Here is an 18,624-nt window from a genome sequence, read left to right as displayed (position 1 = left end):
CCAAAGTTACTTGGCTAGCTTTTGTTATTATTACTTGGGTGAGTGGGGACTCTTGTCTCAAGCTGCAAAATGACTTGTGCCAGCCCTGGTCAAAAGCCATTTCTAAGTCTGTACTTGTTTTCATACCAAGACTTTTTCTTTGTAACACTATTAAAAAGTTCATAGTGCAAATTCTTTGCAAACCAAATAAAGACAATGTCCTCCTTCAGATGTTTTTGAGCATGTGATGCCTGTTATGCTTAACTTCCATTACAGTTATATTCCACCAAGAACTGTGTGACTATTAGGCAATGGAGAAAGAAGAACTACGATTATAGAGTATCCTGCTTGTTTGAGCCACAGAATTTGTCATTTATCTTTAATTTCTGGAATTGTAATTACAAAGATAGGAGCTAGTGTGGTGTGGTGTAGTGGTTTGGACATTGGACTAGGATGCTGCAGTTCAGGGTTTGAATGCCTGCTTAGCCATGGAAACGCAAGTCACACTCTCGCAGCTGCATAGGAAGGCAAAAGCTCCCCCTCTGAACAAATCTTGCCAAGAAAACACTGTGATAAATTCTCCTTAGGGTTGCCAAATGTTGGAAATGACTCGAAGGCAGACAACAACCACCACAATGGCACCACTAATAAATCTTGTGTTATCTTTCCCATCAGCAAGAAGAATGTCCTAGATAATTGGCTGTTACAAATAAAATAACCTGTTTTCCCCTATTATATTAAAAACGTTGTCCTCTTCCTTTTCTTCTTAACCTGTTTGAGAGCTGTATTCCAAAGAGAGCCATTAGTTTTCACTCACTCCAGTATCTTATCTGAAGGCTTTCAGAATTGTACAGCACATTTTCCACTATTCAAAACAGATAAATGCAATACGTATGTTCTTCTGTAGAAATCTGAATAGTTTCTTCACTGCAATTGGCCCCTTTAAACAGCTAATATTGGCTGTTTTTCAGATTATCCATTATTGGGTTCAGAGATCATTCTGTTGTTGGATACATTTGCAGAAGCAGCAGGAAATGTGTGCTCTAAAGATGATGTAGCAGAAGACACTCATTTAATCATGTTTTAATCTAGGAACTTCAGTTGTGTGTGTGTGTGTAATACAATACCATTAAATATACATATATACAGTTGGCCCTCTAATTTTGCGAGGGATCTGTTCCGGATCCCTCCGCGAAAACAGAGGTTCGTGCATATTCAAGCCCCATAGGCTTGAATAGGCCTTGTGCCCGGGGGCACGCTCCATTAAAAATAGTGGAGGTCGCCCTGCTGAGGATTTCCAAGGCCGTGGATCCAAGATGCATGCGGCGACATGGCGGCACATACGCGCCACGGGCGCACTCCCCATTCATTCCAATGGGACGCGCCGCTCCGTGCGCTCCTACGCAGCTCTATACAGTTTTGAGTGTATGCTCAAATCCGCGTATAGTGTGCCCTCGTATGACATGGGTGCACTGTACAATGGTATTGTATTAAGAGGGTATCTGCTCACCATCCTCATCTCTATTGCCTTGGACCATAGGTGTTTAAGTTGTACACACTACATTAGTAGTGTGTACATTTTTTACTTGTGTGTGTACTTGTGTTGGTGTGTAGATTTTTATCTAAAAGAAAAGAAGCATCCTAAATAAAATGCAGACAAAATCATACTAAATGTATCCAGAATGTATTGCTTCAAAACAATTGATTACAAGTTATATTTGTGGTAGAATTATTAGAAACCAACATTTCTCAGTCTTATGGAGAAATAGATTGTTTAACCATTCATTTTTGTGTGAATCCAATCCATCCAGCCCCATTTCATTTTGCAATTCAAATAGTAACTACTTTGTTATCACCAGGCTAATTTTCTGGAGATCCATCAAATGCCAGTAGGTTCATTTGTGCTCCATATATTGGCCATGGGTTGTATTCAACTTTGTCTTCTAGGAATGCGCTGAAGGCAGTAAAAAAGTTACTAAATTCTAATATCTGGAGCCTCAGATGCTACTGTGATAGCAAAAATACCAGTTTAACCATTGCTGCTGAGTTTTGTATCTATGATAGAGGACATTGCCAAAAGTGCCCAGTTCATGATGCCATCATTTTGCTCAAAGACAGCTGTGCCTCTGGAAAGGCCTTACCACCAGTTTGAATTGGTATTCAGTTGGAGTCATTGAGAGTTCAGCCATGTTCATGGTTTTAATGATTACAAACCAGATAGCATAAATGAAATGCAATTTGATCAATTCCAATTGGGTTAACAGCTATTAATATACCACACACACACACACACACACACACACACACACAACCCCAGCTCTATTACCTAGAATAGAGGTTTGTATACATCGCCAAAATGGAATTGTCATTACTATCCACATAACAGGTCTTGGAGGCTTCAATTTGACAATGGAAGTCCTTACTCAGACTCATGATGTATATAGTACATGTAGTATCTCAATCTGATATATGAAAATATTCATATAATATCCAAGTTTGATATAGTAAGACTAGGCTTTATTCTGAAGCTGTGGGTTGAAAAATGTATCCCAGGAAGAGCTGCTTATTTATAAACGTTAATTAATTAAATAGGACTACCTTGGCTACCTTTTTGTGCATGGCCCATTTCTGTTTGCAGCCCTGATTTTGGAGGCCATTAAAATTTGAGGCCCAAGCTGTTTGCATCCCTGATGTTTTAGGGCTTGAATATTGCTGTTTCCAGATGAATGTGAGAGCTGTGAAGAACTTAAAGGGCTGCTGCTTACCCACCACTAACTTAAAAAGCTTTATTCAGAAATGAGGCAATTTTAAAAATCTAGTAACAGATTTAAATACTGTGAAAAAGTTGGGTTGGAATTTAAAATGCATTGTAAAGCCATGAGTTAACCTGTGTTGGTTGTTCCAAATGCTTGTCAGGAAAAGATTTTATACTACATCATTCTTCATTTTACTGGTATGCCTCATATTTTATAGACAAGCTTTTAAGATGTGTTAATAAATGTGTATTTACTGTTCCACCTGTAAAAGCCAGGTGTGTTGGTTACTATCAGATGAAGTGTAAAGGATTAATATATTATAAATAATAAATTATAGCGAGTACTAAACATTATTTGAAATATAACTTTTTACAAGTCTTCATTCTAGAGATGAAAGGTTTGAATGTGGAGATTCAGTGGGAAAAAAAGAAAGTTTCCAGTGGGAATGAAAATGCTAAAACTATCTCTAATGATTCATAAGATATTGAAATGTAAACCTACCACAAAGAGAGGGCAAAATCTTTCCAGACCTGCATCTGAGACCAGTGTGATTTTATGAGAAGGCAACATTTTGGCATTTTAGAATAAATAACATTCCTTAGAAAGGTGGCATGCAGCTGAGGTAGAAATATCTTTAAAATAAGTGTATACTATCCCATGCTACTGATATGTACTATATCTTTTTCAGTATTGTGCAAAAATGTAATACACATATGTATGGAAGATGCCTGAGAGAGTTCTTTTCAATTTACATTCTCAAAAGTTTCAGCCATTTTCCTAATTTCTGTGCTTTTTAGCCATGTGTAGAACTCAGTTCATTCCTTATTTGAAGTCTGTAGGTGTGTCTTTACATGTGTGTCTGTTGGGGTTAATTAGGGATTTTTGTGTCTGTGTATCAACTGATGTGTGGAGGGAGAATTTGAATAAATACCCTTGGTATCAGATTTGTTAGCCATCTTGGACTTGAAGGCTCATGTTTGTCTTTCTTCTATTCTCATGCATCTAAAATATGTAACTGAATTTTATCCTGTAGTTCTTTTACTTATGAAGGAGAATGAGGTAGCAGAGTCTTGAGTTGGTAGAACATGCGTACGATGTCACATTAGCTTGAAGAATGCCATGTTTGAATGCTCTGCAGTATACTGTATATTTTCTGCAGGTAGATATTGAACAGGCTGGTCAGATAAAAAATGGTCATGTTAAGCATTATCATATTATTTTCAAATGGGAAATAAATATAGCTCTAAATAACTTGTAAGTATAGTCTGCTTTCCCCCCAGACATATTAGTATCATTCCAAGAGTTCTTAATTCATGTAATTTTGTTACACTGTGTAGAATTTGAAAAATGTGGATATTGCTAATAAGTTATAATTTGCTTTTACAGTATTTCCCATGTAAGCCACAGAGACATTGAAATGGGGCATGCCATTTTGAGAACCAGTGTAGAGTAGTGAGTTGGGTGTTGGACTTGGACTCTGGGAGACCAGGGTTCAAATCCCCACTTGACTATATAAATCACTGGGTGACATTGGGCAAGTCACATTCTCTCAGCTTCAGAGGAAGGCAATGATAAACCTTCTCTGAAGAAATCTTCCCAAGAAAACCCTATGATAGATTTTTCTTGGGGTCGCCAATAAGTCAGAAGGTAAAACAGCTTGAAGGCAAAACAACAACAATGTCATTTTGAAAACAGCTGTGTGAATAAAACTAGTATAGCAGAAAAAGCCTTTTTTGAAATGTTTTTATTATGAAAGACAAGAAGAGAATGTCTACATGAATTAAAATAATGTCTAACAAAGGATCTTAGTAAAAATAGCATCTTGCATGAAAATTGTACAGTGCCTTTCCATTTAGTGATGATGAATGAAACTGTGTTACAGGCCTCCTTCCTTTCAAGACTCTGCAGACCCTACCACTCCATGCATGAATGGAAGCCACACTACTCAGCATATAAAACAAGAGTACCCAAGCAGTTATAAACGCCTTTCTGAGGTTTCCGCATACAGAGGTATTACTGAAGGAATGGAACTGAGAGGCCCGGGCAACCTCCATCCTGAAATAGACCTAATGAACAATGGCTTTACAAATTCACTTTCATCATACTTGTTTAATAATGAACATTGCTCCTCCCTGAGCTCAGTGTCACTCAGCAGCCCTCAGCATTCGAGCAGGCACCAGACAAGCAACCTGAAAAAGAGATGCCTCTCCATGCTGCCGTCTTCTGCTGATGGGATTGATATTACAACTATCATCCACGCATCACAGACGTCACTGGTTACCTGCGTGAATGGACTGCGAACTAATTCAACTGGCATTTCTTCTTCTCCTGGAGAGATCACTCTCCACAGTGCACAAAAACCCTCTCGCCCCCAGTCTCGCTCTCAACCTGGCAACCACTGCCATCTTCCTTCACCTTCTGTATGCCTTGTACCTGTTCCCTCTGAAATCATTCGATCGGACCGCGATCATCCGCCAATGCAGCATTTGGGAGAAAATGCAAGCCTCTGTCTTATCATGAACAGTGCTAGTGTTCCTCAGCAAGAGACTTCACTTAGCAACCAGAAGTTGAATTTTTTAAAGCAAGAACCACTTGATGAATATTCTTCTGCCTCAGATACTTTTCAGCATCACCAAGAGCTGCCACCACCTTATCATTTACACCAGCAGCGAAGCCAAAGTCAAGGGACACTCTCCCATTTACATCCTATGTCTCCAAAGTCTCTTCAAATGAGCGAGAGAGATGAACAAGAGACCAACAATGGAAAACAGGCCTGTCGGTGGATTGACTGTAGCGCTGCCTATGATCAACAAGATGAACTGGTCCGGCACATAGAAAAGACACATATTGATCAACGAAAAGGAGAGGACTTCACTTGCTTCTGGACTGGTTGTGTTCGTCGATATAAGCCTTTCAATGCCCGTTATAAACTGTTGATCCATATGAGAGTTCATTCTGGCGAAAAACCAAACAAGTGTATGGTAAGTATGGAGTGTATTTATTTGATTAGAAATATGCTTAGGTCTGTACACTTTCCCCTTCTTTAAAAAAAATATTTCCTTTTAAAAGATATTCTTCAGATCTGTTATTCTGTTTTCCTATTAATGTATTGTGTTATATTTCTAAATAGAACTGACCTGGAAACATACACTGAATTATTTGCACTCTTTATTCTCTTTGGGTATACATCCAGTACATTATATTGTTGGTCTGTGATGCGTCTGAGGGAGAATTGTTGGGAGAGGGATGGAATGAATAATGTTATTTCTGAGAGGAAGTTCCTGAGTTATAAAGGTAATGTCAATGAATCATGTTTTGTTGTCCTCATCAAAAAGCTTAACATTTAATGCAGTGGTTTATTTTTGAAGTAGCCCCTGAAACATTAATATGATGATCAAAGTAACCTGCAGCAATCTGATGTAAAATGGGGAGGGGGTATTGTGCCTCAGGCAACATTTTAAATCAAGAAACATGAAACACGTTTAATGAAAATTCTTTTCGTTCTGCTTTTTGAACAGTATCCCAACAGAGGAAAAGCCTTTGAAATGATAGGTTACAGAAAAAGAAGAGAATCCTAGAGTTATTAACAATTAAAATTGAGCATGTAATATAACTTTGAGGGTGGATTTCATTTTATGTTAAAAAAAACAGATGCATCAAGAATTTTGAGGTGACCAATGAAATTTTTCTTTTCAGATCAAGCAGTTTCAGGTACATAATACTCCCAAAGAAGACATTTCAGGAGCAATATTGTCTCTTTGTATTATCACAGTAATGTGGGCAATTAAAATAAAAGCTAATGACTAGCAGTTGGCTTTCCACATGCTGAAAGCATCCATAATATGAAACCCGAATAGAATAGATAACAACGAGGCAAGATTGGTCAGAGCTTCCAAACCCAGCTGTGAAATATGAAACTTTTGTTTGCAACCCCAAAAGTATTGCTTACAAAGGAATAACCACACCAGTAGATTGGGTTGCCTCATCAAAACGTCAGCAAGACAGAGCTCTTCAGAGATTATGGTGTGTATTCACTAGAGTACACTCAACATGCATTCTGCAAAAAGGAACACTAACTACATATTGTGGCTTCAGAAGTTAGAGGCATACTCTCTGAATATTTTAAACCCAAGGGACATATGGTAACCTTACAGCAAGTAAGGTAGCACTGTTGGTCCAGTGCCTATTGAACAGAATCTTGGGATAAGAAATCCTGTAGGTCTGCTTATACTTCATTAAGACAATATACAATATGTTCCTGTGACATCACAGTCTTACCTCTATTTCTGGTGTACCCAGGTGTGAAAGGATTATATGAAGAAGTAAAATAGCAGGCAGAACTTGGTGACGTCATTCAGCTAACAAAACTGGTGCCTTCAGTGGAACTGGGAAGGGGGAAATTCATCCTCTCCTCTTCAGTACATTGTGCATCTTCAAAGCTTCTTTGAAAAGGCTGGGGAACTTTCTGGGGCAGGTTTTTAGGTATTGCGTAGTTCTATAGGGGAATGGGCAGCAGCAGAAAGTGCCATTGTATTGATGGGTATCCACTAGTAAGCCAATATACAGCAGTAAGAATTATCATTCTGGATCTGCTTTCCTCTGTACACACACACACACACACACACACACACACACACACATATATATATATATATATATATAATCTGTGGGTTTGTTTTTTTGCTTCCTTATCATAGGCACTCTTTCTGGGTTTGTTACCTCATATTGTGAAATATGAAGACAGCAGGTACATATTCTTAACAATCCTTTAACCCTAGTAATTTGATGTGCAAATATTTCCGCTTAGTTTTCCTTGGTGAATAATATTTCCACTGAGCTTTCCTTGGTGAATAATGTTTGTGGCCAGGAATAAAACAGTAACAATAAAATAAAACACACAGTTTTCCTTATAAATCATATTGCTTTCCAGATATGTGAACAGAAAAGATTTAGAGAGTTGTTAATTGCAAAAATAATACCTAATTAATATATTAAATAGCACCAATAATTGTATAGAGTTAGAAAAGGTCTAACCATTTAATAAACATTCAGTTTATTTGTGTTTTTTAAAAAAGACAATTTATTATTTGTGTTAGAAATTCAAAACTGTTAAAATATCTGGAGTAACCTGACAAGTTAGGATGTATAATATTGTAGACTCATTTTAAAAAGGTTATTTTCCTCCTTTTCTCTTCCTATTTAAAAGCTTATTTTCCAACTGAAGAGGCTTGGTTAGGGTTTTTTTATACTGATGAAAGATGTGATACAGAAATCTAGCAACAGCAAGAAATACTCTCCACATATTCTTTGAACTGTGCCTTTGACAGCTTTTGTATGGCAGTTTTCTAATGTTACCTTTGCTGTCAGATGTTTCACACAAACCAGTTCTCGTAATTTATGTTAAGGAATGCTTTGAGATTATTATCGTTAAGTCATTGTGTTAATCTGTATTGAATAATGAATAATTTCAGTTCAGTATTTTGAGTATGCTTTCTATTCCAATAATAACTGGGGACCTGCCATTACAAAAGCGAGTGTACAGTTTTGTGCTGACTGTGGAAGAGTTTGTGGTAAGATCATTTGTTTAGAAAAGAAAAGTGGGAGTTAAATATTTGAAAAAAGCAAAGCATTTTTAAGATCCTGAGGTCACCACTTAAGTAAGCTATCACTCTGGGCTGTTAATAGCATCTTTCTTTCAGCATTAGTTACAGAATTATACAAAATCAAATTTTTAAGCTCTGAACTTGCTTTCTTGAAATGAGTATCAACTAGGAATCTATTTATTTATAGAGTAAAATATTATTACTGTACTACATATGTATATATATTGTGTGTGTGTTGTACCGTATGACTTTAAATTATTTTGCACACTTATGTCCATTTAAAAATATTTTGCAGAGGTTGGTGTGTATGTGTTTAAAAAGCTTGGATCAGTAAGACTCAACAACCCATCTGGCGTTTTGCAGCCCTTTCACTCCCACCCCACCAGTAAGAGATTTCTTCTCCTGTTGCTTCCAGTACCCTTCCAAAGCACATTTTTTGCTTTTTTTGAGCCTGGGTATCTTTCCAGTCTGTTCAGTAACACTTTGTTGGCTAAATATGCATTGAGCGTGTTCAAGGCAGACTGGCAACAAGTAGTTCCCTGTCCATATGCATAAAAGCTCCTGTCCATGTAAAATTATTAATTTCTTATGACAGGCTTTGCTACTATGTAGTGTAATAGACAAAGGAATTTTGGAATTCAAGCTACTTGAGAACAGGAAGTACATGAGACATTTTGATTGAAAAGTAAATGGTCCACTAAAATGGCAGTTAATCCTTTTATTATCTTTCCAACAGCAGTTTCCACAGTATACTTTCATGAGGTAAGCTTCCCTTCAGTCCAACTGTAACACTCATCATTACAGCTGGTTTAAATTTAGCCAGTATGCTTCCCTTCTCAGCAACAGACAGTAGAAAAGCAGAATTCTATCGGCTGTAAAAGAATTACTGATATTTTTGGGTCCCCTCTTGTGTTTTGGTGCCAAAATCTGTATGAGTACTGTTTTTATTTTCTCTTAAATATTCTAATTAATTGATTCCTTCTCTACATCATGTCTTTTCATTTGTGTGGGTTTGCCTTTTGTTTTGTTTTGTTTCTGGTCTTGCTCTCTTTATACTTTGGGCTATGTAAGTAGTCTGAGGAAACTACCTAATCTCTTTGCAATATCCTGTTATGTTTCATACTTAACTTTTGTTATTTTAGTTTTATTAAATTTGGTGCTCATCTGCATTATGATCAAAAATATATCCAACAAAAATAATGATGCAATGTCTCTAAGATCTGAACTTTTGAAGATTAATTTCATGCTTTTTTAGATTTGATGTCCCAGACAATTGGAATTTTGATTGTCTGAGAGCAAAAATTAGCTAGCTTAAATGTTTTCTATTTAGAAAATAAAAACAAAACAAGAGGATTTCTCATATTATCTTTTTGTCCCACTGTCATTTTGAGTAATAATGAATAGTGATCTCAGTATTGTTCAATAATATTTAAGATCCTGCTTGCAAATGTGAATGTGTTATTTCAGCCAGAAAGTGGGGGAGTTTTCTTCTCCATCAGTGTGCGTCATCTTAATCTGAATGTTCAGATACCCACCTTTATCTTCTGTGTTATGTGCTTAAATAAAATTACAGTGCTGGTGCCATAGTTAACAGTGTTTGTTTTTGTTTTTGTTTTTGTTTTTAAATGCAGCCTTCAACTCCAAGTCACTGAATGAAAATAATGGTGTTGTAAAAAGAACGCCATTTGGTTAACCAGTGGATTTTTATTCATTTATATCTGGCTATCTACATAATTAATTCACAATGGTAGATAAGTTACTAATTTGTGATGGATCAATATCTAATTTCTTAGTAAAACAGTGTAAAAACATGACTCCTGTTGGACGGTTCTGTAAGGCCCTTTTAAAATTATCCTAGTATAGGAGCTTCCTTGAATCCAGTCAGCCTACCAAAGAGCAGAACTTAAATGAATCAGCAAGTTGATGGTTATATTGTCTTTACCAAAGATGGAATTTGATATGTTTTTGAATTGTAAGGCTGACACTCCTGTTGATGCCCTAGATCAGGGGTAGGCAACCCTTTTGAGCCGGGGGCCGGGTTGCTGTCCCTCAGACAACTGGGGGGGCCGAAGCCAGAAAATAAATAATTAATTTTTTTTTAAAAAAAATTAATTAAATAAATAAACTGGGACAAATGTAGGACAAAATTTTCAAATGGAGGGCACTTTTTAAATAAAAAATGGAGGACACACGAAAAAATTTGCTGATTTTTTAAAAAATGTTAAGATAAATGCATGTTTCTGAGGCTTCTATAGACAATTGCCCCACCATGCCCCTCGCGCGAGACGCCAAAGGCCCCGGCGGCAATCGGCGGCAGGACTGGGCTGGGGCCGGTCCCAAGGCCTCGCCGGGCCGCAGGTTGCCTACCCCTGCCCTAGATCAGCAGTTAAATAGCTTAACTCAAGATTTAAAAACCCTAAAATGTTAGGGAACTATTAACAATAGTATGGACTGCCAAGCACTGAAACCAGGGTGGGGAGAAACAAAAGTGCCTGTTTCAGAGAGACCAATCTGACTGTGGAAATCTAAAATTGGAAAAAAGGAACAGAGAAAAAGGTGTGTGGAGGGGGAGAAAGTCAATTGCTACTTTCTACAACTACATTGACTAGAGTTGTTGGAGTCCAACAACATCAGGAAGGCCACAGGTTCTACAGGGAAGGCAACATGGTGGATCTCATCTGGGGAAACAAGTGGGATGTTTTGTGTTTGTTTTTTTCACAGGGATCTAATTTACTCCAAAACAAGAAAGTAGAGCATACTAGGAAAGCAAGAAGAGTGTGCAGATGCAGCTGAGCAGGAGCACCATGAGGATGATGCCATTGTGCAGCTTCATGTCCTCTATCTTCTCAGTGATAGCTGTGACATGAGAGGAATCATGTCTCAAGCATTAGACAGTGCTCCTGGGCCCTGGCATGGAGCAATGGTGGTATTAGTAGCAACAGCAGCAGCGGCTGCCATTGCCCAGGCAGGTAGGAGCTGCTACCACCACCTCCTGCACTTTTACCCACTGCTCTCATGCATTGGATGTGCCTAACTGGGCTACTGCCTCCATCGGGAACAATGGCAATGGCAGCTGCTTCTCTCCTTGCCACTTGCCTTTCTTCAGGCCTGGAGCAGACCTAGGGGGCATCATCCTGAGGGTTCATGGCCCACAGTTTAAGAACCTCTGCCCTAGATGTATGTGGCAAAAGGCTTGATACCAATGTGACTGAATGTAGGTTTATCTTGATCCTATTCTGTGGCAATATTTGTATTGATGAAAAACTGCTTTTCTGCCACTTCTTTGCCTGGTTCAAGGCTAATTACAGCTAATGTTCCCATGTAAAGGAACATTAAATGTATGTTCTGATGTGTTTGCTAAGATTATTAAGTATAAAGACAAAATCTGGATGTGACTGATTATCTGAATGCATTCCAAGTGGTTTCAGGCCTCATTTTGGTTGCCTTAATATTGAGTTGAAGAACTTGTGACTGTCCTAATATTGTTGGACTGCAGCTCCCATCAATCCCAGCGAGGCCCAGATTTAAAAAAACAAACAGCTTCATTTATATACAGCTTCATACCAAACTAAGTGGTTTACAACTGTAAGCTAATTGCCTCCAACAAGCTGGGTACTCATTTTAGCGGCCACAGATTTATCTGTGTTCCCCTTCCAAAGGGACAGAGTTAAATCCCACTTCTATTTTGTCACTAGACCTTTTGTGAAACAGAAGCAGTATTGCCCACTGGGTGAGATATGACAGCAGTAAGTGGAGCACTGAGGTCACATCACATTTCTGGAGCCCTCATGCAGGCTGAAACATGTGCCTCCTTGCCCTGAAGGGATCACATTTGCAAAGTAATCACCATGGGGTCAGCTTTGGCAATTGCAAAGGGCTATTAATGTTTTTTGTGGGTTTTTCAGGCTATGTTCTAGAAGAGTTTCTTCCTGATGTTTCGCCAGCATCTGTGGCTGGCATCTTCAGAGAATGCTTTCCTGGAGAAGTTGGTGTGTGTGTGTGTGTGTGTGCGCACACATACACACACACACTGTGTGAGCCTGGGAATGCAGGAATGATTTGCAAGCCCTCCCTCCAGTCCATCTGCCTTGGTCCAGGCCTCGGAGGTAGAGAGGAACTGCTGGACCTCTTACCCTTTCCCTCCACCACTCCCTTCTCCTTCTGTGTCATGTCTTTTTAGATTGTAAGCCCGAGGGATTGATTGCATGTACAGCGCTGTGTAAATTTACAGCGCTTCATAAATAAAGGTTAATAATAATAATAAAAATTGTTCTGTTGCTGTTGGCAGGCCTCAGGCTAGAGGCTAATGCAAAAGAGGATTAGTGTCTGCTAATTGGTGATCATTATCTGCTGGGAAAGCCCCTGACTCTGAGTGGTTTCCCATTTGCATTTGCTGAGTCCTCATTTTGCTATTCCTCAGGACTGGTAGCCAAATTTTGTTCATTTTAAGGGTTTTTTCTTTCTCACTTTAAGGGTTTCTTCCTTTCGGTTCTTTCCGGCTATTAATGGCTTGGAGTGTTTTTATCCATCAGAGATTGGTGCCCCAACTGCAATCCCTTCCAGGCAGTGATAGTGTGGTCAATGCTATCTGTGTTCTGACAATGTCTTGCCTGGAGTGTTCAGTCACTTCTTCGTGGGTTTACCTTCTTATATTTCTTGACAAGTGCACTTAGTTTAGAGTACAGATCTGAGGCTTCAAACTGGTAATATGTGGAAGGGGTCATAAACTGTTTGGGTTGAAGTAGTTGAAGTGGCTTGCTTTTCATTACCATGTTCAAGTCTAACTTCTGATGTTTGCTTTTAAATCTCCATGTGGATTAGAAACCTGTAGGATTATTTTGCCTATGAGTCTGCCTTTCCTCTACCTATCTACCCAGCCACTGAGGTCATCATCTAAAGCTTAAGTCTAGCTGCACCCCTATTTTAATTACTTGTGAGTGGGCCTTCTACATTTGTTGTCTTGTGGACATCAGTCAAAGCACCTTTTATCTTCTTAGACTTTTTGGGTTTTTAATGGCCATCTAAGCCACTGCACATTTTCATTTGTCTATCTCTATGGTTACTTGAACTGTGATGATATTTATTGCAGATGTGTCTTTGTGATATTTTTAACAAATCGTTTTTTGTTGTTTGTTTTGGGAGGATGTGCGATATAAATTTAATAATAAATATGAACAGATATTTACTCAGAAGTTGTTTATTTGTCTGTTGGACTGACATCCTGCCTTTCTTCCAAAAATAAGATCTAGGGAGGCTTACAGTAAAATTTAAGGAAATAAACAGAATAAATGACAAAATAAATTTGTCATAACGTCTCAAAACACAGTTAAAACACAGCAATAATAGCAAAAGCCCACCTAGAAAGACAGCATTTGCATTTCAAAAGGCTCCAGTCTATTCCCTTAAAAACAAGTTACATGATAGGGAAGCTATTTGTAGATCATGCTTTTGGTTGAGGAATGATTCATAGACTGATGCTGTGTATGCTGAAATCTGCTAGAGGGAGATGACAAACTGATCTAAACAATATTAATCTTTTAGGCGGGATACAAACCGCCATATAGTACGTATTCTATACGTACTAGGGTTAGGAAGGGACGGTGCTTCCGCACCCCCCTAACCCTAGTACGTATAGAATATGTACAAGATGGCGGCGCCCCTTCCACATGGTCATAAAGGCGCCGCAAAAAGAAGCTCCGAAATGGAGATTCTTTTTTGCTCCGCGCGGGAGCCGCGCGGTTTGGCTGCTGCAGGTCCCGCGCGGAGCAAATGGCGCCGGTGGGAGACCGCCGCAAAGCGGCGGTTTGTATCCCGCCTTAGAGAACCAGCCTTGTAGATACACCAACCTTTTGTTTTGACAATATGAAGCAGTTAATCAACGCACCAAATGTTTGAATTATATCTCATCTTGGTGTTTTTTGCGTACTCTTTACTATGCAAATCTCATTACTGTATGTTCCACTCTTTTTCATATCTGCTTTAATCTGTTTTTGTCTTTAAATCCTTTATAACATTCTGATATTTTTTCCTGCTCTCATTTGATTTGTGTGCTACTTACCTTGCTTGAGGACTTCATTTCTTAGTCCCTTCCCCTCATCACTTAAGATTTCTTTCATAACGTGGTTCAATTTTTTGTTTATGTGACTTGATTTAACTGGGTGATAGGCCAGACTTCCCCAACTTAGTTCTTTCCAGATGTGTTGTACTACAATTACCACAATCCCTCAACTAGTGGATTACAATTCCCATAATCTCTCAAGGTGTTTTGCCAAGGGCTAGATAAATTAGTTTAATGGGATATCTGCTGTTCTTTAATATGAATTTATGGTCTGGGGAAAAAGGTGTAAGTCAGCTCTGGTTTGAAAGGAGAACTAACATTAAGATGTCAATGTTGTAAAAGTTTATGTTTGCCTTTTAAATTTCTCCTTCTTAGTAGATTTTTGTGATATTTGAAACAAGCAGATTGTCTTGAATGAGTTTGTATAGGCTTGCATTAGAATGTTTGAGCAACGTGAATTAATTGGATGAAAGAGACTTTAAATCTCTCAGCAGAAATTTGATTGTTTTCATTAGCTCAAGCAAGCACTGATGTCAGTCCTCTGAGCAACTTCATTATGGTTTGAAAAAAATAAACATATGTATGTAGTTCAGATGTTGGTTTCAAAACAACTGTCCCACTTTGTGGATAAATAGAGGCACATGGTTGTTTTTTTAACACTACTCTGTTGAAAGATCTTGATGGATGAGAAAGACAAAATGTCTTGGTAACAGATTGGGGTGGAAAGTTGCACAAGGAACTGGTTTCTGTCCCTGCATAGGTAGGCTATAATGATGTGAAACCAGTAAAGATGAAGCAGTGTCTCGCCATTTCTGGTTCCTATGAAGGCCAATTTTCAGCCAGTGTTCAGGCGGGTTTGAGGGATTGTAGTCACTTCATTTGGGTTAAGGTTTAAGGGTTTTGGAGTGATTTTCAGGTGAAAAAAATACTCAAATGTTGAAAATTTAAAATTTCTTTTATTGGGAGCAGTGCGAGAGCTTTGGAGATATCCTAGGGGATTGGGCAGCTACAAAAATGGGGCTAAGAACTGCATTTTTCTTGTCCCTTTGTTAGATAACAGTTTCTATTGCACGGGACAAGATTACATGAAAACCTGAAAGTGGGTCATTTCACTAGGCCCAATAGTTTCACTTAAGATAGCTTTGCAACTCAAAATATTTTTTAAATCTTGACTAGTTAAGACCTATAGCAACGTATGAAATACAGATGGGGAAAGGGAGGTATGAAAGAGAAATGCTGAAATATATAGATTCATGGTTCACAATAGATTTGAATCAAAACCATCTAAAATCTTGTGTAATGCTGTATGATAATTTTCAGTATTTGTTTCCTTCAGGGAAGCTACCCCCCCTTGATATATAATTCTGGAAAGATGACTTAAAAAGCAAATAAATTTAAATATTGAAATTATATCAATGACCATGCAGACTTCTATGTGTTTGAGAGCAGTCATACACATGACACAGTTAATCACATTGGAATCTGACATCATTTTGCTAATCACAGAACTGATTATTAACAGATTAATGCTGGGACCAGAAATATTTGTATGGCTTTTTTTTATGATAACCAGTACGGAATTATGAACTTTTATTGCAGAATTTATTGGGTGTTTTAAAAATCTCCTACTCTCAGTGCTTCTATCCAACTGAAGAATTACAGTCCGTCCTCGCCTTACGCAGGGGATCCGTTCCGGATCCCTCCGCGTAAGGCGAATTCCGCCTATGCTCGAGCCCCATTGGAAATAATGGGGCTTGTGTGCGGCGGCGCGGGCGCGCACGGGGCGCAACGGGCACGCACTCCCATTCAATTGAATGGGACGTGCCGCCCCGCACGCGCCCCGCGGTTTGAGCACGTATGCTCAAGGCCGCGTATGGCGCAGGCGCGCTGTATTAATTAAAGTTTTATAAATAAGAGGGACAAAGAAATTGACAGAGAACAATTTGTTTTAGGAATGGATTCACTATCACAACTTCAGTACAGAAGTGGTTTCTCATAATTGAATATTGGATTAGAAATACATATGTTTTGAAAATGCTTTGCTTTAGTGAATTAGATTTTGTCTTAATTAAAATTAAGATGTAGGAAAATACAGTTAATAATTATATTAGTGTGCACCCTTTATAATTCTTTGTTTATGCTAATATTAAAAAAAACCTAAACCAATACATGTTTTGAGGTGTTAGACCTGCTTAGCAAAATGTTGCAGTCTCCCCTCTCTGTTCTTGTATTATTCTTGCTGTGTGTACAGATAGTGTTTCCACAACGAGGTTCCTGTGTTCAGATGCCATGCAACTTGCTTGGCTGAATAACATATCTTGGTCTTTCTTTTGAAAGTGCACCCAAAGGCATTTGAAAATGGGAAATGGAAAAAGCATGTTCTCATAATCCCACTCTGTAAAGTTTGCACAACTTGCTCTTTGTTTCATCATCCCAACAATAAATCTTTCATTTGTGTTAACTGAGAGTGCCTACTGGGTCTGCAAGTGATTACTTCTATGAAATGTGTTGGTACCCTTGCAGTACATAGGTAAATGTTAAAATAGGGAGTTGATCAAGATTTTTAAATGGTGGGCAGGAAGTCTCTTAGAAAACAAAACATTTTGGATGATGGATTTTCTTCCAAGTATTTCTAATCTCTTGTTCTGTTAACCACTATATGCAAACTAAATTATTCTCTGGAATATAAAAATCAATGTTGACTAACCAGGGATTGCTCAGAATAAGGATTACTTTCCAAAAAGGCAGCTTCCTGAGTTTATTATTATTATTATTATTATTATTATTATTATTATTAACCTTTATTTATGAAGCGCTGTAAATTTACACAGCGCTGTACATGCAATCTTTTTAGTTAGACGGTTCCCTGCCCTCGGGCTTGCAATCTAAAAAGACATGACACAGAAGGAGAAGGGAGTGGTGGAGGGAAAGGGTAAGAGGTCCAGCAGTTCCTCTCTACCTCCAAGGCCTGGACCAAGGCAGATGGACTGGAGGGAGGGCTTGGCTTCATAATGGATGGTTAATCATATTCCAGGGAAAATACATACTCTCAAGTAGGATAATGCATATACAGTACATAGCAATACAGGAAATGGTTTGATAAACAGGCACCAAAAGAACATCAAATAGTAAGCGACAATTATGCAATGCCTGGGAAGGCTTCTCTGAACAGGATGGTTTTCAACTCCGTTTTGAAGCTGGTTAAAGAAGTGATGGCTCTTGCTTGTGGGAAAAGAAGGTTCCAGGAGTGAGGGGCAGCAAGTGAAAAGGGGCGAATCCGGGATGGGGCAGAGGAAATCCTGGGCTGAGACAGCAGACCTTGACTACCAGAACAGAGGGCCCTGGTGGGAAGGTGAGGAGAAAGAAGGTCTGATAAGTAAGGAGGGGCCAGTCCATGGAGGGTTTTAAATGTCGACAGCAGGAGCTTATACTGAATGCGGAAAGGGAGGGGGAGCCAGTGAAGGGATGCCAACACAGGAGAGATGTGGTCAGAGCGGTGGGTGGAAGTGATAATGCGTGCAGCTGAATGCTGGACAGAGATTAAAGGACGGAGGTGAGAAAGAGGAAGCCCAGCCAGGAGGATGTTACAGTAATCAAGTCGTGAGACCACTAGGGCATGGACCAGGATCTTGGCAGTAGAAGTGGAAAGATATGGTTGGATTTTGGTAATGTTGTATAAGAAGAATCTACAAGCCTTAGCTGTGGTCTGGATCTGAGGGATACACAACAGAGAAGAGTCAAAGATAAAACCAAGACTGTGGGCTTGCTGGACTGGTTGAATAGAAATGTTGTCCACAGAGACAGAAAAGGAGAGTTGAAGGGTGGGCTTAGGAGGAAAGACAAGAAGCTCTGTCTTGGACATGTTGAGCTTCAAACGCCGATGGCACATCCACTGCGAGACAGCTGTGAGACAAGACGAAACTTGCTGTTCAAGCCTTGGAGAAAGGTCAGGGGCGGAAAGATACAGCTGGGTGTCATCGGCATACAGATGGTAGGAAAAGCCAAGAGAGCTAATGAGTTTTCCTAAGGACAGTGTGTAGAGAGAAAACAGAATGGGACCCAGAACGGAGCCCTGGGGAACTCCAACAGATAAGGGAACAGGAGAAGCAGTCTGCCCCCCTGCAACTACTACTACTACTACTACTACTACTGTTTAGGATTGTTGCATTGGTCCTCTGTAGGACCTTGGAGGACTATGACTTGGTTTACATCCTGAATCAAAAAAGTT

The 18,624-nt window shown here is 39.0% G+C and overlaps 1 protein-coding gene across 2 annotated transcripts in view; it reads left to right on the top strand.

The window, feature by feature from the left end:
* The window catches only part of GLIS1 (GLIS family zinc finger 1), a 172,833-nt gene that overhangs the window by 18,720 nt on the left and 135,489 nt on the right, over window positions 1-18,624 (top strand). For both annotated transcript variants that reach the window (XM_089515191.1, XM_089515192.1), the window contains exon 3: window positions 4,618-5,716. In XM_089515191.1, the coding sequence (XP_089371317.1) occupies window positions 4,618-5,716 (1,099 nt within the window). The remainder of the gene's footprint in view (window positions 1-4,617; window positions 5,717-18,624) is intronic.

Source organism: Sceloporus occidentalis, unplaced genomic scaffold, assembly GCF_023333645.1.
Source record: "Sceloporus occidentalis isolate IW3139 unplaced genomic scaffold, rSceOcc1.0.p SCAF_3, whole genome shotgun sequence".
Taxonomy (NCBI): domain Eukaryota; kingdom Metazoa; phylum Chordata; class Lepidosauria; order Squamata; family Phrynosomatidae; genus Sceloporus; species Sceloporus occidentalis.
Note: the sequence above shows the minus strand (reverse complement) of the source record. Positions and strands in the feature narration are given on the sequence as shown.